Genomic DNA, 22,479 nt, shown 5'->3' with positions numbered 1-22,479 from the left:
GTCGGTACCGATACCACCAAAAGTACAGGATACTCGATACCAAAGTCGATACCACGGTGTGGTATAAAAATAAAATTTTAAAAATTAAATTAAAAAAACTCTCCTGGAGGACATTCTCCTCTGGCTGATACTGGCATGGGAGGGGTAGAGAGGGAGAGGGGGAGGGTATTTTAGTTATCAAACACTGTCTAACAATGAGTCTCCGGAGGTGCACTCCTAAATGCGTGCGCCGCACACACACACACACACACAAACACCTTATACTCTGAATGTAAGCGTTAGTTTAAATTCACTGATATGGTGGCAGGCCAAAACGATTTATTAAAAGCATGAACATTTGAATAATTATTAGTGACATGAGGCTACATTTAGCTGACAGGACACGGGCTGAATGGCGATGCATGGTGGCCCATTCGGAGGTAGTTTATAACACTGCAATGCGTTAGCATCGTTAACAAATAACTAGCTATCGCAAACATTACATGGAGCATAACGTTAGCTGGTTTCATGGCAACAATGCCAGCTGCCTCAAACAAGCATAATATAGGACCGTCTTTCAGGTGCTTCGCCAAATTCCAGGTGTTTCCTCGCTTTGTTTGAAATGAACGATAGCATTGGCTGCACACCGATACTAGCTTTCCTCTCAACAAGTTGGGGCGGAGCTAAACTTATTAAGCTAAGCTAAACTTCTGTAGTTTTTCCCGTGTGCTTGTAGGCGTTCCTCTTCTTCTTCACCACTTGTGGACCGACTAAAACACTTGCGCGTATTTGCTGCCCCCATCAGGTCCGGAAGAATCGCAACTTCGGTACTTTCGTTACAAACAGTACTAAGGCTACTGCAGAAAAACAAGTACCATCACATTTTAAGAATGTTGGTACCGACTTGGTACCAAAGTATCAGTTCTCATGACATCCCTAGTAAGTGCACTTGACACCGGGCAACATCACACCCAATGCACATCCCAAAGACTTACAGGCAATTGATAGAAAATCACTCAAACAAAGGTATGTTAACTTCAGATCTGCCAAATAAAGTGAATAAGGACAAACTGTCCTGTCATGGAGAAGGACTGCTTGTACTGGCTCTTAAAAATGACTCCATTTAGTAAGGCAGCCTGATGTTTTACCTGAGACAGCTAATAAATCACATCCAAATACAAATATTTTAAGTTCCAGTTTGACCCAAATTCAGATGCTGACCCTATATTTCAGCAAAAGGTGACACACCAATTGCTTGTCAAAACTCGATAAAAGGAGAGAAAATGTAAATCTGATTTATCCATTTCATCTACAGCTAGAAGATCATATGGATCCAATCATGGGTAGAATTTATTATCTACAAATTTAGAAATGTAGCATCTGGCTCACTACTGGAGCATTTCTCAAGACAGTCTTCATGTTAGCCAGAGTGTATTTCAGTTCAATTAGTTACTACAGGAAGGTTAGACTTTAAAGCTGGACAGGATTACAGACATGTATGAGTAACTTGGCTTGCACGTGCATCTCTGCACAACGTGATACCTCATCAAGGGTTTATAAATGCCATTTCTCTCCATCTGTGCCACGAGCATCTGTACTTGAACTCGACCTCGTCTTGAATTTCACTTAGTGAACAAATGCTCTGTAAAGCTCTCTTTGCACCTTACATAAGCATAAGGCAGGAAACTGGTGAAAGTTTTTGACAGGTTGTTTTCCAGAAAAGTAAGCAAACAGATCTCTTGGCCCTGGAGCGTTTCCCAAACCACTTCTGAAGAATGTGTCATTGGCACGTGGTGAGTGTAAGTTAATGGAAGGGGAGACCGCAGTGATAAACTCTCAAGGGTGTTCTCACGTTCGCATCTCAGTCAGTTGTGTCATGGATGTATCTGCTGGAAAGGTGGGTCGAATAGGAAAATAGGAAGGATTCCACGGAAATAAATCCTTGTCAGTGTTTTTTGGGAAGCAGCCCAGTTTTCTGCATTTTAAACAGGAAGACCAGTGAAATATGACTGTGAAAACAGATCGGGTTTATTCCCGAATGCAACGATCCCATGAATTTGCGTTAATTAAACAGAATTCAGAAACCACTGACAAAAAAATATACGCAGAAAGTGATTAGGTGTGCCTGTGGTTTCTGTTCAGAAGCAGAGTCAAACCTATGCTTCATGAATTCAAGCTGTGTCTGCCTCATTTGATCACTGGAAAATAATTGTCAATGGGTGCTAAGCTCCTGAGTAATGGAATTGCTTGTGCATGTGAATATTTTACACATCATTTGGAAGATCTAGATATTGGCAAAATAAAGTCCTATTATTAAAGGTTTGCTAATGAAGTGACTCTGATCAAAAGTCTGGTTAAGCCAGTGAAAAGTCAAAACACAAGGCCAGACTTTTCACTGGCTTAACCGGACTAAGAGGATAACGTTTAGGTCGATAGGTTTTAGGTTCAGTAAGAGGTTCAACCACTGGGAAGGAAAGGAACCAAGGTGAACGGATTAGACGTGGGATTGATTTTCAGTCCTGCTTATTTCCATGTACATCTGCAATGCTCAATCTTCTACCAAATGAGAATGTATGAAGGGTGCAGGATCGAAAGCTGAGCTGGTCAGTTCTTCAGAATGATCAATGCATGCAAATGTCTTCTCACCGTTCAGCTCTTATATTTCAGAGATCTGAAATTGCTGTTTATGTAACACCAAAATGACTGATGATATTCCTATTCCTTCATATTGTGTGAGTGAAGCACTTTCACTCACTTATTTGGATGCATAGAGGATAGAGTGATGGACTCCTTTTCCTGCCTCCTTTTCCAGGCATTTCAACATGGAACAAAAACCCACTGGTAGTTAATAAAGAAAGAGCGATCCATTGAAGTAAATCATTACTTCTTTGAGCTCAATAGGTTAGTCTTGAGCTCTTGATTGAAGACCGGCACGCAAATGATGAAATTTGTGTGGGCCACAGTCAACAAACAGCTGACTACTCAGAATCATATACCGACTACCGTTCTGTAATTTATTACTCTTTTAGGGTTTTATACTTAGCATGCATTGGAGCTCATGGTATGTGGCGGAGACAGTAGCACTGTTTGAAAGGAACACTGTTTTCATGGGCAGTGGTAGCTCAGTGTTTAAGACAGTGGATGCCTGATTGGAAGGTTGTGAGTTCAAATCCCAGAACTACCAACCTGCCACTGTTGGACCCTTGACTGCTCAATTGTATAAAATGAGATAAAACTCTGGATACGGGTGTCTGCCAAAAGCCTTAAATGCAAATGAAGGAAAATTTCAGACTTCTGTGGTTTCTCTTCTTAATTTCATAGATGGGGGAATGTTGTGTAGCTTTAGTCAACTATATAATTATAACTTTCACATCATAAATTTCACAACTCATTATGAAGCTGTGCAGAATAGAATAACTTGAACAAACAGCTATGCGTGTTCATAATTTCAACTAATTGAGGCCATTTGACAATACACAGCAAATTGCATCCACTTGCTTGGTGAGTCACATTTTGGGGCCTGATGTGGAAAACAAAGCAGATGTGCTGGTTCGGTGATTTCACCACATGTCTTTACAATGATAATGATGAAGGGAGCCTGTCTCATTTTAGCCACAATACAGCGCTGGTTGCTTTACCAAAGAAGAGATGCTGGAAATGACTGAATTATCATGGGGCATTTGTGTAGGCGTTATCAATATGGTGGGCTTTGCCACACCAGTGGTAATATTAGAGGCTTGTTTGAAATTTAGCAAGGCTAATGCTAATCCCTGTGTGGGTGGTACATGGTGGTAATGGTGCAGCAAAGCATTGTGGCTATGTAAAATGTTTGCGTGTTTGTGTGTGTAGGTATGATGAGCACTTGAAGAAAGCGTGTGAAGAAAGGCTTGTTTACGTGGTGAACGCCTTATGTGGAATAAAGGCCCAAGATTTTGCACAAAGCCACTGGTGGTTTGAGTTTATGGCCCACCATAAAACAGGCCCCTCACACACACACACACACACACACACATACACACGAACACACATTTTTGCCAGTTCTGCATTTGTGGCGCCAGAGTCTTTGCTAAAGCCCTTGATTTAGCTCTTCAATTTGCAAGACAAACATCCATAGATTTGTGTATGTTAAGCTTACTATTCTTAGTCCATAAAACTGCCCTATTTATGGACAAATAAAGATCAAGAAGGTCTTTTTGTAATCCTAGTAAATGGACTGTTTTCTTCTGAGAGCAGAATGACAGTTGTACTGGTGGACAGTGGAGGCTTAACTATGAGCTAGTGATTAGTGAGCTAGTGAGTTCAAATCTCAGGACTGCCAGAGAACAAGTATTGGACACTGTAACAAGATTCTTATATGTTGAGCTCTATGCTTGAATTGTATCCTTTTTGAATCCACCCATCCATTTTCCATACTGCTTATCCTACACTGGGTCACAGGGGAGCCTGAAGCCTATCCCAGGGGACTCCCTGTCCGGGAGTGCATTACCCATCACAGGGCACAATCACACACCCATTCACATAGTGTGGACAATTTAGAAATGCCAGTCAGCCTACAAAGCATGTCTTTGGACTGAGGGAGGAAACCGGAGTACCCTCAGGAAACCCCCGAAGCACAGGGAGAACCTACAAGCTCTGCACACACAGGGCGGAGATGGGATTCAAACCCACAACCCCGGAGATGCAAGGCAAACGTGCTAACTACTAAGCCATCCTCCACTCTGAATCACTTTAATAAATGCAACTGCCAAATAATTAAACATTAATTAAAAAATTTGGGGTGGGTAGTTTTGTCAGATCCAGGGTCTCCAGTTTGTTCCTGACCTTCAGTGACTGTCTGTTTTTCCTTGTTTTTTCCCTGTGTCTATGTGGGTTTCCTCCAGGTTCTCTGGGTTCCTCTTGAGAACTAAAAACAGGCAGGTAGGTGGATTAGCTGTACTAAGTTGCCGGTAGATATGAATGTGTGTGCATGGTGGATGTGTCTGTGATGGACTGGCCTTTCATACAGGTTATATTGTCACATCGTGTCCAGTGTTCATGGCATAGTCTCTAGATCCACCACGATCCTGACCAGGATAAAGCAGTTACTAAAGAGGAATGAATAAATAAATTAATTAATATATTATGAAAACAGTACACACACCATTCTATGGCAAGCTTACAAATTCAGTGCATTTGCTCACTTTTGATCGTTTTGATTTCATCGAAATAAGAAAGCCTTCTTTCGTGATCCTTGTTCATTTAAAGTGGCTCCCAAGTAATCCATAAGATTTCAGTATTTCCTGTCCTCGCCAGTTTCAATTTACATGTGGTTACATTCTACATGTATTTCCATATACAGGGTTTTATCATTGTATAGTAATGTATAATTTTGGTAATATGATCTGGGTTTCTATTTTGCTCTTCTGATTTGCATGTGCTATAACTGAATTCATGGAATTAAAAGGCACAGAAAGCTCTAGGACTTTCAGCGGTCAACAAAGTTTAAATGTGTCAAGGGCAGTGCTGTCATAGGGGATCATAACAAAACTAAAAACCCATAAGTGATAAAACTGAGAAAATTCTTCCATGTTTTGTTCCAGTGCTGGATGCTGGCTGCTCTTTCACTGGCAGGAAGTCATAAACCAAAACAATTTTTTTAGCTCATCTCCAGTGCATTCCTAATGAGTTTTCCTCAAAATCCTTAATCATGAAAACCTCAAACTTCAGTTTGGATTAAAAATAACACACAATGCCACTGGTAATTATCCAGCAAATGGCTGGCCAACAAGGCTTGGATGTCTGATTACATTTTTAGGGCATCTGTTATAATATTGACTTGCAGTGTGAACCTTCAATCCCCGTCTTTATATAATATATAATCAGACACTGGCTTTCTCACTGCTAAGGTGATTCAGCATCATAATAAACCCTGACATTGTAAAAATAGATACAATGCCATCCAGATAAGTAGACATTTATGGTGATGAATCATGTTCTACCGTGTTTTTGGCTACACAGGTAAAGGAAGCTCCAGCATTTCCTCCGACGTGAGCTCCGGCACTGATCATACACCCACTAAAGCTCCCAGGAATGTAACTGCCAGTGAAGGTAAGGCATCTGGTCCTCATTATGTGTGAAACTCCCTGCTCGACACTCCCCATCATGAAATGCTATTTTTTATGTACTTGTGTGTCCAAAGATAACCTAAAATTAAAAACACTGTCTAACTCGTTGTTCCCATAAGACTGAAGCACCTGTAGGCTGTTTGTATAGCAACTCATTGAAAACAAAACATATACTTTATAACTTCACTGTCTTATCTGGATGTGCACTCTTCTGAAAGCTTCTTAATGAGTCCTTTCAAGTTTGCCAGTGAAGGGTTTAGACCCGCTGGAATGCAAGAAACTATTTTGTTTCCTAATTGGCTACTTAAAGGAAGATTGAGAGTGAGATTACGATTGAACTAAAATGAATTGTTGTAAAACCTTAAATTAGCTGCAAACATTAAGATACTATAGACTAACGATACTGTATAAAATGTTAATGTATCTCATTTAATCTAACGTTCTTTTATTCACTGGTCTAAATGTAGTACTTGCAGCGTTAAAATAATATAATAATAATAATTCATCATAATAATAACGAACCCACAAACAAAGAGGGTTCGTTCTTAGATTGACTGCATTTGCAAGTTTAACCTGGAAGCTTTGTTTTCAAATACCTCCCCCATTAATCGGAAAAATAATCGTCCAACTAATCGATCATGAAAATAATCGAGCCTCCCTGGCATTCAAAGAAAGAATTCCTTGATATAAAATGACATTTTTGTAATCCACATCAGATTATTTGCTTTTATGAAATGTCTTATAGTGAATTATTTTGTATTTTTTTGTGGAACCAAGCGCAACAGCACCACCAGTGGTCATAAAAAATACACAGAATGGTATGCAGAAATGATGCTGGGGCTGAATTTTTCCTACTCCAGGCTGTAGATTCAGAAGGTGCAAGTGAAATACAGTCATGGGTGTAATAAACACGAACAAGATGGATAATCAATGAAACCTTGTGATATAATGCTCTGCTCAACCCTAATAGTACATTGTCAGGTTATTGATAAATAAAAGATTTAAGCCCTCCAGGTACTAATCATAAACAGAACGTCAAATAACAATCATGCTTAAAAGTAGAAGCATTATTTCCCAGGTGTCTACATTCACTGTCCTGTCTGGCAGGCTGCTTTTCTAACTCCTTAGATGCACAGCCTCTTCCTGTTTTGTCTTTAACCTAACTAGTAGAAAAGTTTTCCAAAGAATTCAGTGTTTCTTTTTTACACCACTATCAGTCCCTATAATGAAAGCCATCTTGTTGATAGTGGCTGTAATGGTGCAGTTATAAGGGCAACGTGTGGTTGGGCACAAGCACTGCTCTTTGCAAAACAGCCTTCCAGGCGGGCATTGTTTTCATTATGGCATGGCACTCAGTTTTCCAAGGCTGGATGCCAGTATGGCCGAGTCCAACTCTGTATTTTGCCCCAATCTTCTTGTGCCTTTGCTTGTAATTGCAATAATACATGCCAGGTATTTAGTGAGAACTGTATTTCTGTGCTTCTGGGATGTACACCAGTGGCTCTGTTATGTTGTGAGGGGGCATTTACTTTGCTGGTATGGTTTGAAACCACTTGCTCTCTAACTGAGTGTTGTCTCTGTGAATCAATACAAAGTTCTTCTGACTCATCACTTTTATCCTATGATGGAACATTTCTATCCTGATGGGAGTGGTCTCTTCAAGGATGACACTGCCCCCATCAACAGGGCACGAGGGCTCGCCGAATGGTTTGATGAATGTGAAAAACAGGTGTAAATCATATGTTCGTAATCACCAGATATCAATCCGGTGAACAGTTATGGGAGATTTTGGAACAGCTTTTGTGACTGTGAATGTGAATATTGGTTGGTTATGTGATATATCTTCTGAACCGGTAACAACAGTTGAATTGTTAAAAATGTTCCCATCTTGCATGGAAATTACAGGGTCCTAGAAGGAACCAAACTCAAAATCAGCACTGCCCATCACAAAATGAAAATGCTGTCTACATGCTATCATGCACAAGCTATTCATGTTTCCTTATGAAAAATAAGTGTAAATCAAAAATAGCCAGTTGCATTCTGGGTCAGTCTTGAGTGATTCAGAGATTCCTGGATGGTATATTGGGGTCTTGGAGGTCACCTTAGCAAGCACAGATTTTGAACACCTGCACCTTCGGTTTGTTATGGACTCTGTGGTGTTTCATCGTTCAGCTTGTGGGCAGAACAGATGGTGGATGGACCTGGCTCATCCAAAAATTATAAACTTGGTTTATTTCAAGTGCTACATGAAAAACAATAAGTTATCCCTAAATATCAGTTTGCTCAATGCTGTACCACTTGATGAGAGGAACATTTACCAAACCAGGTGTTCATTAGACTGTTTTGTTTTCACCTTTTTAATAACCTAATTCAACACATGTACATCTTGCTGTTCATTAGGAATGAGAATTTGTCTGATTTACTTCCAGGCTCTGTGCTGCACATTCCTCGGGGTGAAACCAGGTTCAACGTAAGCATTATAAATTCTGGCCTAGCCTGGGAAGGGCTGTCATCGATGGTTTTCTTTGGCATGCTAGTGGCTGTGGGGCATGGCTTTAAATGCTTAACCACAGAGAGTACATGAAGGAACTCACTGCTTTGGGTTGTTATTAGCCCTTTTTTGTAGCACCATAAGACATTTTTCTATTTGGTATTTGAAGTTATTGTTATGAGAACCATTTGATAGTCGGTGAAAAGGCAACATATTAAGCGGGACAGAGTTGTTTTATGTGTATTTAATGTTTTCCCAAAGGTCAAATGGACCCATGTTATAATTTAAGATCAGTAATATGAAATTTCCTGCCATGTAATTACAATATAACTGAGCATCTTTTTGTATAACCTTCACGAACCTATTCCTTGGTTCAAAAATGCTTAGTTACAAAAGAAAACCGAGATGTTATCATTCAATTCAATTCAATTTATTTGTATACCGCTTTTAATAATGGACATTGTCCCAAAGCAGCTTTACAGAAATATATAAATTCAGGATGTAGATTTTAAATATATGAATTTACCCCTAATGAGCAAGCAAGAGGCGAGGGTGGCAAGGAAAAACTCCCTGATATAAGGAAGAAACCTTGAGAGGAACCAGACTCAAAAGGGAACCCGTCCTCATCTGGGTGACACAGAATAGTGCGATTTTAAATAAACCCCTTCTATAAATGTGCTAATACTACATGGTCAAATAGTGCAGTTGTGTAACCAAGAAACTTCATTACAGTTTTCACATGAAATTGGTTTTGTTGAACTTATTCACTGTTCACTGATGGAGACTCGAGTGCAAAACTGTTTGTGGCAATTACAGTCCTAAAGCTATTATAGCGATTGTAGTCCTAGCCATCATAGCATAACTGTTCATATGAAACACCAAACTTTACCTCAGTAGGCGTAGAAAAGTCACCATTTACTGTACATCTACGAACGGATAGCGATCAGTCAAATAAGACCTGAGCCAGGAGAGGACTGTTCCCTTAATGCCAACAACATTCTAGTATACCAAGGAGAACGGTTTGATCAGTAGTATTAAAAGCTGCACTAAGGTCAAGCAACACAAGCAAGGGAGACACAACCCTGATCAGAGACTAGTAGTAGGTCATTTAGCACTTTAACCAGCACTATCTCTGTGCTATGATGAGGCCTAAATCCTGACTGATACATTTCATAAATGTTATTCCTATATAGGTACGAGCATAGCTGCTGTGCTACAGCCTTTTCTACGATCTTAGAGATAAAGGGGAGGTTTGATATTGACTTATAGCTGGAAAATTGACAGGGGTTGAGGTCCATTTTTAAACAGGGGTTCAATAGCTTCTAGTTTAAATGATTTAGGTACATAGCCAGTGTTAATGGAAGAATTTATTATTTTTAGAAGGGGTTTGATTACGTCTGGAATAATCTGTTTGAAGAAACATGTAGGTGAGGGATCTAGTATACAAATTGATGATTTTGATGAAGAAATGAATGAAATTAGTTCGGTCTCTTGAAGGGGGGAAAACATTTTAATTGTGATCGGAAATTGTTATTATTATTATCTACAGGGTTAGTTATAAGACTGTGTGGTTTTAAATTAATAATCTGAATTTTTTTGTCTAATATTTTCAAGTTTGCCAGTGAAAAAATGTATGAAATCATCGCTGCTATATAATGATTGTGTGCAAGTTTCTGTGGTGGTTTTAAACCTAGTTCATTTTGCTACAGTATTAAATAAGAATCTAGGATTATTTTTGTTATCTTCAATTAAGGTGGAGAGACTGATCTGGAAATGCTGAGATAGACTGATCTAGTAACGATGAGATTTTCTATCGTTCGGCAGGCTCTCCTTCCATGCTGTTTGAAATACTGCCAATTTGGTTTGACGTCATTTACATTATGTTGGTCTCTTTTAAGGTGCAAATTAATATTATTATTATTATTATTATTATTGTTTTTATTATTATCAGTTTGCTTGGTCTGGACTCAAGCCATAGGTCATAGTGATGGAAATTCTGACCCTTTCAGTGAGTCAGAGCAGTCAGCTCAGCTCACCATTAAGAACCGACTCTCAGCTCCCAAAATACTCTTTGCCAGTTTTTACCAAAGGTTTTTGGGCTTTGCCTATCTGACTCTACCCTATACTTTGTATTGTGCTTGCTATAAAATCTATTTAAAGAGTCAAAGAGAGCCAAATTGGCCATGCTCTCTGGTTGTGAAGGATGACATGTATAAGGATGCATGAAAAAGAGGGCAATTTAGTGCTTTCCTCTTAGTGTGTTCAGCTGCTCTGCGATGTAACATGCGTTCAGAAAGAAATGTTACGCTCCCCCATTGGTAGCTGTTTTGTAATAGGGGACAGCTAGATACTGGGTAGGAATTGGCAAATGACCTAATTGAGTAAAGGGTGTAAAAAAAGGGGGTATTACCCAATATGCAATATATGCATATATTTATATCAATATATGAATCAGCTCCCAATGTTCTCCTAAATGATGCAGTTCAAATAGTCGACTTGTTCACAAATGACACATCACTAATAGGTTATTTCTATGAACACTTACAAGAATAATCCCAGATAATGGCATAGATAAAATACATCATTTTATAACTGAACATAAAGAATCCATCTTATTGTAATGGATAGTACTGACTGCAAAGCAAGTTAATTGAATGCTTCTAAAGATTTATGGACATTAAACTTTTGCAGGCATGAATGCATCATCTCAAGCCGGGAGATGTTCTCAGCACATAGGATTTTGTTATATTTAACCACATCCAAAGTGTTCCTCCCATGTCCGGGAAATTAAAGTGAAATAAATCCTGAGTGTTCGCTTTGTGGTACAAGGATTGTGGACACAAGATCTGGATTTTAGGAAGGAGGATGTTCTTCAGAGGACTGCTGATAGTTCAGACAGGTTGTGGTTGCCGACTGGCTGTAAATACTCATTTCTTGGTACTAGTAATGGTACTGGTAATATGCAGAATGTCATATAATAGATAAATAATGATTTGAATTGAATGGAAATTTCCACCTCAAGGGTCTAATCTAGAACCAGTAATGTTATAAACAGCATTAACTAGCAGTTTCTAAGTATAGTTATGGGCCATAACATCCTGAAACTCAGCTCTTTGTATTTTTTAAATAATTTTTTTTATGTCAGAGTCATTTGTTCTATCTTTGAAACATGATTTATCATTACAAGTGTTCCTTCCAATTGTGGGAATGTCAGCACAGCTGGAAGAAACACTCAACAATAGAACACTAAATCATTGTTCATTACTTTTCCAACTGATGATCTTTGAAGCACACGTCGCTGAAGTCACCCAAAAACACTCCTCTACACTGAAGCAAATGACTCTTTTTTTCCTTATATAACAGATATTCTCTTTTCCTAGGTCAAGAGCTGAGTTGTATTTCCATCTAAAGAAATTAAACTCACTGTACCATGTCCTTTCTATGTGAATAATAAGTGTGGTCCTTTACTCTTTTTTTCCCTTTCTTTCGGTGCTGTGGGGTCAATGGAGGCAAGCATGTCAAAGCAGTCTAAACACTCTCCGGACTATTCCATACATCTGTAACACTGTAATTCTCTCATACTACTGCTTGTAAACACGCCAAATACCAACACTTTCCATGTTTTCATCCATTTATTTTGTAGTACAAACATATCCATGGCGCATAGTGTCAGTGTTGATCTTCTCCTTGCCAGAAAATGGAGGACTGAATGGATATTTGTTTTACAGGGCCCCAAAAACTGCTCTGAAAGTAATGGAGTTTTAAATAGAGTCAAGTGACAGTGCAAATTACTGTTGGGGGTTTCTAAATAACACCAGAATATACATCCAAGACCAACCATTTTCCAACAAGTCACCATTTCCTGATTGTAATAGAGCAAATGGCCAAAGACTTTTAAGTAAATACGATGTGAAGAGTGATGAGGGAATACTGTAAATAAATTTTTTTTTTCTTTTTCCAATTAAACAACATGGTACAAATGTTTCACTTTGTGACTACTGTGAGTGTGAATGACATCTGATTAAGTGGTTATGGCATAGAAAAACCAATGACTTTTCAGTCTTTACTAGTTAGACATTTCAAGAAGCATCTATATTGTAAATCTAGACTGTGTTCTGCCAGCAATGCATATGTGAATGGCTTTCTCAGGTTCAGATGTACCTCTGCGCAGGTGTTATTGAAATAGTGAATGACTCTAACTGCTTTTATGGTATAGTGCTGTTGAATTCTCAAATCTGATTGGTCAGAAGATGTTGATTAACTTTCTATAACACAATCTCTGATCATAGAGCCAGTGGCAAGACAAATCAAAGGATTTCATGCACTTGCTATAATGCACTATTGTTTAAACAGTAAGAATATTCATAGGGACTTGTATGGCAGACATTTCACATAATCTAAACCTAACAATAAGAGAGAAAAAAAAACATTTAAAAGTGTTGCTTTTTGAGAAAGAAAATCCATCCATCCATTTTCCATACCACTTATCCTACACAGGGTCATGTGGGAGCTTGGAGCTTATCCAAGGCACAAGGCAGGGGACATCCTGGACAGGGTGCCAACCCATTGCAGGGTACAACCACACACTATGGACAATTTGTAAATGCTGATCAGCCTACAATGCATGTCTTTGGACTGGGGAAGAAACCAGAGTACCCAGAGGAAACCCCCGAAGCATCGGGAGAACATGCAAACTCTGCGTACACAGGACTGATGCAGTATTCGAATCCCCAACCCCGGAGGTGCAAGGCAAACGTTCTAACCACGAAACCTTTCCTAAAGGAAATCTATTTTTTCTTTTTCTGTCTAACTGTTGGAGCATTTTGTGATGAGATGTTTAATTTCAACTGTCAGCACTTTGTAATATTCAGAGGGAATGCTGTAAATTACATTTTCCATTACATGAAAGTCTAAGGATATAGCAATTTGTGTTTTGTGGTTTCTTGATAACATGACAAACAACATTTTTTTTTTTTTTAATGTCCTATTAATTTCAAGATAGAGGAAAAATCGAGGCTGGTGAGGGAGCTTAATGCAGTTTATAGCTGCATGAATGTAACTGATAACAGGAACTAACATTCCACCTCAATAAATGTAACTGTAACAGATCAAATGTAAATATAAAGTTTACGTTGTGAGTTTAGAGTGTTAAGCTTGATTTGAAGAGTTACACTAAGTGGGAGTGCAAAACACGTACTGCAGCATCAGGTTTCAGCATTAGCCTTCAGTTTACAGAGTCTACATTTACTCCTACTGCCAGCTGTCTTCAATATAAAACTCTTACTAAGAATCTTACAGTAGTGTCCAAATATAATTAACGAACAAGATTTCATAAGTATTATGAGAAAGGTAGCATGTGGGACCTCGTTTTTTTTCTCTCTCTAACATCATGAAGCATTGTTATTTAAAAAAGCATAAGGATACATTCCTCTCGTCCTGTAACAACTTCAACTCCTCTTCCCTTTCCCAAGGCCCCCTTATCTCTCACTCAGCTACCTCACCCTCCTCTGTTCCCTTTCTGTCCAAGAAAGTCAGATTGCTTGAAACAAATAAAAGCCAGCAGCCGATTAAATGAGAGAACGCAGGAGTGAGATGGGTTTACCTCATATAAACAAAAAGAGTAAAGCACAAAGACATTGAGCACGTTTTGTAAGGAAGATGGCTTCTCTTTATGACTTGGTGGTGGATGCAAACTGGATCCTGTTACTGACATTTTTATGTGGTCACTAAACATTTTTTTTTTGCCGTTCCACACGCTCTGATCATTCTCAGGGGAATCACATGGAGCAAACTTAAAAGATAATAAATGCAATAATGTATTACTATGCGCTTCAGCTGATACTGGATAATCCCTTTGGAATGAAATGTTCAATATGAGGCCACATCCTCTTTATTTTCTCTAAACAGTTTCCTAGTGAAATATCCCCTTTGTACAATAGCATAATTTCATTCTATAACCATGTCCTCTGAACTTCCTAGTTGGCACCAAAACAGAATGCTTTGTTGTTATTCAATTTGTCAAGCCAACATGCAAAATTTCCTGAGAAGTATTTCAGTGATTCTATGTGTTTCCATGTGTGCATGGTATAATCCAACTATCACTCAGTGTCATATTGCTCAGTGGAGAACCACACCTCTTCACTCAATAATCTATTAGAAAGTAACACCTACCAGTTTTATTATATTGGCAACTTTCTATTTTTCATCCAGAGTTTCAGCCATCTAATTCAACATTAATATAATAAGCCTATTGGACAGGGATCAGGAAAGACTTCATTTGGACAAGGAATATGAGAGCCCAGCAGGAAAGTGAGGGTTTGGCTCCTCCGAGCTTGGAGCAAATGTACTCTATATTTATGGCACGAGAATGCTCTATGCATTTCTTTCACTCAGTTTTGACACAATGTGGCTGAGTTGTGTTTTGGGCACTCATCGGAAAAAAAAACACCCTGATTTACCTTCACATTCTCATCCACATTCAAAGTGTTTTGACACAACTTTGCGTGCTTGTATGTGTCAGGCCATTTAAACTATAGAGTTTGCTATTTTAACCGACTGAGCTGACCCTTTAGCGTTTGCCATCCCAAAAGTTATTGGGTTCCCAAATTTGGTTTAAATGGACTGCTTGAAGACTGTTCATGGAATATTTTACAGTGACTTTATGGTTAGAGGGGAGTCAAAAAATTAGCTCTGCGTGACATAAAACTACATATCCAAACCTCGTCCATTTTAGAATTTGGGCTTCTCTGTCCAAGAAGAAACCTTATTACAAGTTTTATTACATTTTGCCTCATATTATTAGCAAGCACATGGTGTGTGGGTGGTGTGTGACATGTGTTGTCCATTGTTTAAGGAGACATATACTTTCTCTCAAGGAACTGTGATTCCACATGGTCTTGTTCATTCATTTAGTCATCTTTAGTAACCACTTTGTCCTGCTCAGGGTCACAAAAATACTCTGATCTCATGGATATCAAACAATTGCAAACACAACACAGGTTTATCAAAAAAAAACTTTGTTAAATGTAGGTGTGCTGTAATTATTGGCACCCCTATGAATTCATATGAGAAAAAAATATATTTGAAGTATATTCCCAGTGATATTTTAAATTTTTTAGTACACCTGGGTGACTAGGAACAGGAAATTGTTCAACCATGACTTCCTATTTCACAGGGGTATAACTATGAGGTAACACATTGGCCAAATTCCCTTAGTCATTCATAACAATGGGTAAGACCAAGGAATATAGCTGTGATGTGTGGCAAAAGGTGGTTGAGCTTCACAAAATGGGAAGTGGCTATAAGAAAATAGCACAAGCATTGAAAATGCCCATTTCCACTATCGGGGAAATAATTAAGAAGTTCCAGTCAACTGGAAATGTTATGATCAACCTGGAATTGGACGTGTGTCTATATTGTCTCAGTGCACTGTGAAGAGAAGGTTTGAGTGGCCAAATCTCCAAGGATCACAGCTGGAGAATTGCAGAAGTTAGTTGTGTCTTGGGGTCAGAAATTCTGCAAAACTACAATCCGAAGTCACCTACATCACCACAAGTTGTTTGGAAGGGTTTCAAGAAAAAAGTTTGCCCTACACTACTGGACCTTCAAATGGGATCGGGTTCTATGGTCAGATGAAACCAAAATAGAGCGTTTCGGCAATAAACACCAGAGGTGGTTTTGGTGCACACAGAGAGGTAGCCGTATGGAAAAGTACGTCATGCCCACGGTTAAATATGGTGATTTTTTGGGGCATTTTTTTGGTTTTCTGCCAGAGGACCTGGACATTTTGTTAGGATACATGGCATCATGGACTCTATCAAATATCAACAGATATTAAATGAAAATCTGACTGCCTCTCCCAGAAAGCTTAAAATGGGCCATGGTTGGATCTTCCAGCAGGACAGTGATCCAAAACATACAAAAAATGACAGAAAAATCAACATAAAAATGGTTTACCGACCACAAACTCAAAGTCCTGCCATGACCATCCCAGTCCCCTGACCTGAAACCCATAGAAAACCTGTGGGGTGAACTGAAGAGGAGAGTCCACCAGCATGGACCTTGAAATTTGAAGGATCTTGAGAGATTCTGTATGGAGGAATGGTCTCAGATCCCTTTCCATGTATTCTCCAACCTCATCAGGCATCATAGGAGAAGACTCAGAGCTGTTATCTTGGCAAAGGGAGGTAGCACAAAGTATTGCTGCATACTTATATTTAACAATTTATTTTTATAAACATGTGTTTTGTTTGCAATTGTTTGATATCCATGGAAGCAGAGTATTTTTGTGATTTTTTTTAAACAAAAGATCAAAAGGTTAAACAATAAAGACAATTTTTCACAGCCTTCTTTGCTCATATTTAAAAAGGGTGCCAATATTAGTGGAGGGCACTGTAGTTTTATTTGATCTGTTTTGTTCCTGTCACCCTTTGAACACCCTCTCAACCCCCCCCCCCCCCAAGCCAGCTGACATAACACGTTTTCATGTGTATTTTACATTTCCAGGCTTTTGAGATCAACTTTGGCACACAGTGCACTAAAGTCCAATTCAGATTTCATGACAGTTATCAGGGTATAATGTGCTTGGGTGTTTCCTTATACAAAAGTTTAGAGAAAAGTGCTTAAGATGTATACCAATCTTGACAGTATGCTGCTCACAGAACACAGCAGACCCAGGGTATGAGTGCATGCAAACTTTTTTCATTTGTGCATGTGCCCTTACCATGGTGGATAAACAGTAACATAAAACTTTCAAAACAAATCACGTCACAGCTTTTCAGCTCACTGCTTTCTGCTCAGCTTTAGGCTGCACACACACACACACACACACACACACACACACACACACGCAAACAAACTCAGCTCACTCTCTTGGGTAATCTAGTGAGTAGCTATCTAAGGCACTAAATCAGCTTTGCCTTAGAAACACATCTGAGAACTTGAAACACAACTAGTAAAATCTTGCTTTAGAGGAAAAAAAAAACTCTGGCATGTGGGTCTCAAAATGACATGAGGTTGCTGAAAAGAACCCCAAATCAAGGACTGCTCTGGGGAGACATTAAAGGCAACCTGAAATCAAATCTGAGAGGAGAATGTGGGGATCTGTAAGCCTTTGCAGCACTCATGGTGGGGATGTTTTTTGTTTGTTTTTGTGCTGTCTCCAGCAAGAAGTCAGAATGCAAACTGTGATTGCGCACTCTCAGTCTGGATGCTGTCCTCCTTCTCCAGTAAGTGGGCATGAAAGCTCTTTTGTGTGGTCACTGTGATCTAGGCCTTTTGCGTACTGAATGTAATATTGGATCGTGAATAGACGACTGTCAGTGCCATGTGGATGGGTTGTGGTGTCTTAGTGGTTATGGTTCTGAGCTGGTGTTCTGATCTGAACATCTATCAGGTGTCATAAAGAAGAGGTTCTCTGGCTTGCTTATTTGGGATCTACATCCAGTTTACTGTAAATCTGATTTTATGCTCGCCTGCCTATGTGGGGTTTTTGTGCATGTTCTCCACATGTTTGTGTGGGTTTCCTCCAGGTTCTCTGATGTCCTCCCACCTCCTAACATACTGGGAGGTATACTATTGGCTATGATAAATTGCCACCTAGATGTCAGTGTTTGTGTGCATAGTGAACTGCAATGGACTGGCATAGCGTCTGGGGTGTATTCCCAACTCACACCCAGTGTTCCCAGATCCCAGACTCCTGAATGGGCTCCAGATCCACTGAAACCCTGACCAGGACTGTTTTGTAACAGTGGTTATAGTTAAAAGGGCTGTACAAATGAAGTTGAATTTGAATTGAATTCAAATCCCAAGACTGCAAGAGAACCACTTACTGTTTGCTAAGCATTAACCCTTAATTGCTTGAATTGTGTTTGGTTTCAGTTGGAAATTGAGTTGGATAAACATGACTGCAAGTGAGTAGCTATATATTTAGTGGTCTGAGTTTCCACTTATTTACACAAACGCTGTCGGATGTTTTGGCGAACATTGGGAGAACTGTGTTTATCTATAGGCTATTTCTGTGTCATATTTGTCTGTATGTTACAATTAATCTACAGCCCCACCTCTTACCTTTCTTGTGGATTTATTTAATGCTCCCTCTTGACTTTTTGACTGAGTTTTGTGACAGATTTATAAATCCGCATATTTTATATAAGTCAGTTTCTTTGGCCTGATTTGGGCAGCACAGTGTTTTTTTTTTTCATCACAGTGTCACACCATTTTTCAGTCACACATTTCATTTCCCCTTCATCTTATTGTGAAGAAGTGACGTCCAGTGTTGTTTTTGCCAGTGAGAGTTCAGCAGCAAGTGGCAAAAAGTTTCTCACATCCTCTTGTGCTCATGGATACTCTTTGGCAGAATGTAGTGTATGAAAAAGCCAGATGGAAAGGAACTCGTCACTAGCGAGCTGGCATGAACCTGATGGGTTTGACTGTCTAGCCAAGCAGTACTGCAATAGATAGTTGGCATGAGTGCAGACTTTTGCACTTACAACATGGGAGAATTTTGAGGTTGGGTGGTGGGGGGGGGGGGGGTGGGGGGGGTGGTTTAGGGGAGTCGGTGGTTCATCTAAGCCCATCAGCCCACAGCTGCTCCATGCTGTACAGTTCCACTGGTTTTGTACAGCGCACTGGCTCAGTGACAATACAAAAGGGTCTTTCATTTTAAAAATATCCTCCCCTGTACATCATCTTCAACTTATGTACTAATTAGACCTGACAATGGTTCCTTTTTTATTGCGTTATTAGATGAAGCAAGAGCATTCTTGGAAGAATATCTTTATTCTTTTGAAAAGAAAAACACTATGGGCCATATTCAGAGTTGAGTTGAACATGCATAGAGAAGAGGTAGTACTGAAATTCATTTCTGGACAGTTGCTCGGACAGTTGCACGCAAAACACGCTCGAGGAGTTCAACAAAACCAGAATCATGTCTCGTGTCTATTTTGTTAATTTATTTATTCTTTATATCTTCAGTGACTGTTCTTTCTTTGTAGGGATCATGATGGATCATGGATTATGATGGACACACACACACACACACACACTTTTTCACACCTTGGAGCAGTTTAGCATAGCCATTTCACCTACTGGCATGTTTCTGAGAGAAGGGAGGAAGCCAGAGAACCCCGAGGAAACCCATGAGGACATGGTGAGAACATGCGACTACAGAGAGTAACCTGAGTTCAGGATCGAACCAGGGAGCCTGAAGTCAGCAGTGCTACCCACCCAATCTTAGTTATTCATGGTTCTAAACTTGAACATAAACTTGTGCAGTATTAGTATATCAAACCATCCATCCATCCAGTTTCCATACCGCTTATCCTACACAGGGTCGTGGGGGAGCCTCGAGCCTATCCCAGTTTACTCGGGGGACACCCTGGACTTAGTGCCAACCTGTCGCAGGGCACAATCCAATCAATGCCTAGAGTGCATGTCTTTGCACTTGGGGAGGAAATCGGAGTACCCGTGGAAACCCCCTGAAGCACAGGGAGAACATGCAAGCTCCTGGGAATCAACCCCCCAATGCCAGAGCTGCGAGGCAAACATGCTAGCCACTAAGCCAGTGTGCCCCCCTATATCAAGCCACTAGTTTGATCTAAACAGACACACAAAACACTTGAATCTGTGATTTAAGGGCAGTATGAAATTTAAATTTTAAATTAAACACAAATGAATGAAACAATATATCAGTCTCAATATATTCAGCTACTTTTAAATGTTTATTTGAATCTTTTTCTTCTTCTCATTTGTTTATTAGGCTATACAGTAAAATTAGTTTATTTTAACAATCTGAATTAGCCATCCCCATGAAAATGAAATTAAGCGCTGTGTTAGCCATCTGGATGTGGATAATTTCATCCACGTAACTATTGACGTACCTCAAGAACTTAAGTTTCCGATTAAAGTCTCTAACTTGGCCCCATATTTTGGGAATAAGATTTAAATGTCAAAACACTACTGAAATATGCTTCAAAAACACAAAGTTTCAGATGCACATTTCTTTCGATATTTCTGAAATAGACATTAGGCTTACATATTTGCTTTTCCCACCATTGTCCATTTAATATCATATTCAGTAACACATTAATGGGGTGTGATTCATTATCTTCAGCTTTATGAGTTACATCTCAAATCACTGAAATATAGTAGCTAACGATTGCTCTGTAGGGACGTTCGTTCATGAGAGCAAATGCTGATCCCTGCAGGTTTGTCAATCACTGGCAAATAGTGGCAGCCAAAATACCTTGCTGTGGTTACCCACTTGAAATGCAGAAGGTTTTCTTTCACATGTATTTTTCCCCTCTTTTATGTGCTCCATCCAAACCAAAGTCCAGATGTTTAACTTGGTTTTTTTTTTCTTTGATATCTCAAACATGTGGATTCCTCGACCATGTGCAGCTACTAGCGGTTCATGTCAAGGTCAGACTGCTGGAAGAGATATGAGTCTCATTATATGCTCACAAACAGCAGTCTGATTAAATATAAACAACATCCATATTAAGAATAATTCTGCAATTCTGATCGGGTCATGTTAGATTGGTAACGTCATATTTGTAGCATGTCTTGATTCCGATAACCTTTCCATAATACGTACACATTCTTTCCCCCCAATGTACCAGTTCTGTTTGGTCTGAGATATCTTGGCTCCTCTTTCATGTTTTGTCTCATATGTGTGTTCAGTTGCTTTGGCTCCCCTTTTCTGTTTAACTCTTGAGTGTATATTAGTTTTGGTATGAAGATTAGTTTATGATTTGATTTCCTATTCGGTCTAAAGAGATAATCAGTCTTGGATATAAATCCTAAATCTAATTCTCCACACACTACAAATCCAGTGGGTACAGTTAAACTTTAATATGTTCTGGCTTCAGAGAGATGCTGGGAAAAGATTCAGTGCTTCTTCGCTGTTAGGTTTTAGTCATATTTAATAAACGACTGAAACTGCTGAAGATGTAATTTCCTTTTTAAACTGTAGTTGCTATGTTCTGATATCAAAAGCGCTGAATCCAGTATACATGCCATCAATTTAACTGTATTGACTTTTTTAATCCCAGAAGGATAATTGGTTATATATAATCTTCCTGGACAAAAAATTAATCGCATATGTCATTTTATTCCCTAACACTTGCTGACTAGCAGCACCAATCCTGCCAGTGTCTTGTGTTCCTGTCCGTTTTAGCCTACTCTTCCACTGATTGGGCGCAGCTTCAATTTGTTGCTGCCTATATCTGTGTTTTTATCAGTATTTTATGGGCTTGAGGTCACAGGTCACACTCAAAGTGTCCCAGTGTAGCGCCATGCTGGTTGAACCAGTCACCGATTGGCACCTTCCAGCTTAAAATTTTTATCTTGGTTCGTTTCTCCATGCAATTCAGCACAGTTTGTACATTTACGCTAGATAGAACAACCATTGCACAAAACAGAGCTATACTATTCTCCCTTATTTCCTGTGAACAATAACCATAGACACTGTACCGCATAAGTAACCTCACCCACATCAAATCTCTATAGAAATAAAAGTGGAGAAACAATGCTGGAAATTGTGAATGAATTTTAAAATGACCCAGATGCTCGCTTGTAGTGACCTGGAACAAATTTGTCTCAAACAAATGTTTACAATTATATACTGAATATAAAATTTCCACTTACTAAACAAACAATGACTAAATGTATGAAATGAACAAATGAATGGGGTCTTATTATGACTGGTTCTGCATTAGAGAGCATTTATCTAGACTGATTTTCACACACAAGTGTCTTAAAGGTTGCTCCCGGCAGAAGAACCGGAACATAGCTGCAACTAATTATTTAACCAGCCATTAATATTGTGGGTTTACTTTTCACTTTGGGAGGACACACTGTATTCTTGCAGCTTAATATGTTTAAAGGTTTATACTTAACAGTAGT

The 22,479-nt window shown here is 39.2% G+C and overlaps 1 protein-coding gene across 1 annotated transcript in view; it reads left to right on the top strand.

The window, feature by feature from the left end:
* Positions 1-22,479, top strand: part of si:dkey-192l18.9 (F-box/LRR-repeat protein 7) — a 38,210-nt gene that overhangs the window by 2,714 nt on the left and 13,017 nt on the right. The window contains exon 2 of the mRNA XM_053635836.1: positions 5,977-6,066. Within this exon, the coding sequence (XP_053491811.1) occupies positions 5,977-6,066 (90 nt within the window). The remainder of the gene's footprint in view (positions 1-5,976; positions 6,067-22,479) is intronic.

The sequence above is a fragment of the Ictalurus furcatus genome, chromosome 1 (assembly GCF_023375685.1).
Source record: "Ictalurus furcatus strain D&B chromosome 1, Billie_1.0, whole genome shotgun sequence".
Lineage (NCBI taxonomy): Eukaryota > Metazoa > Chordata > Actinopteri > Siluriformes > Ictaluridae > Ictalurus > Ictalurus furcatus.
Note: the sequence above shows the minus strand (reverse complement) of the source record. Positions and strands in the feature narration are given on the sequence as shown.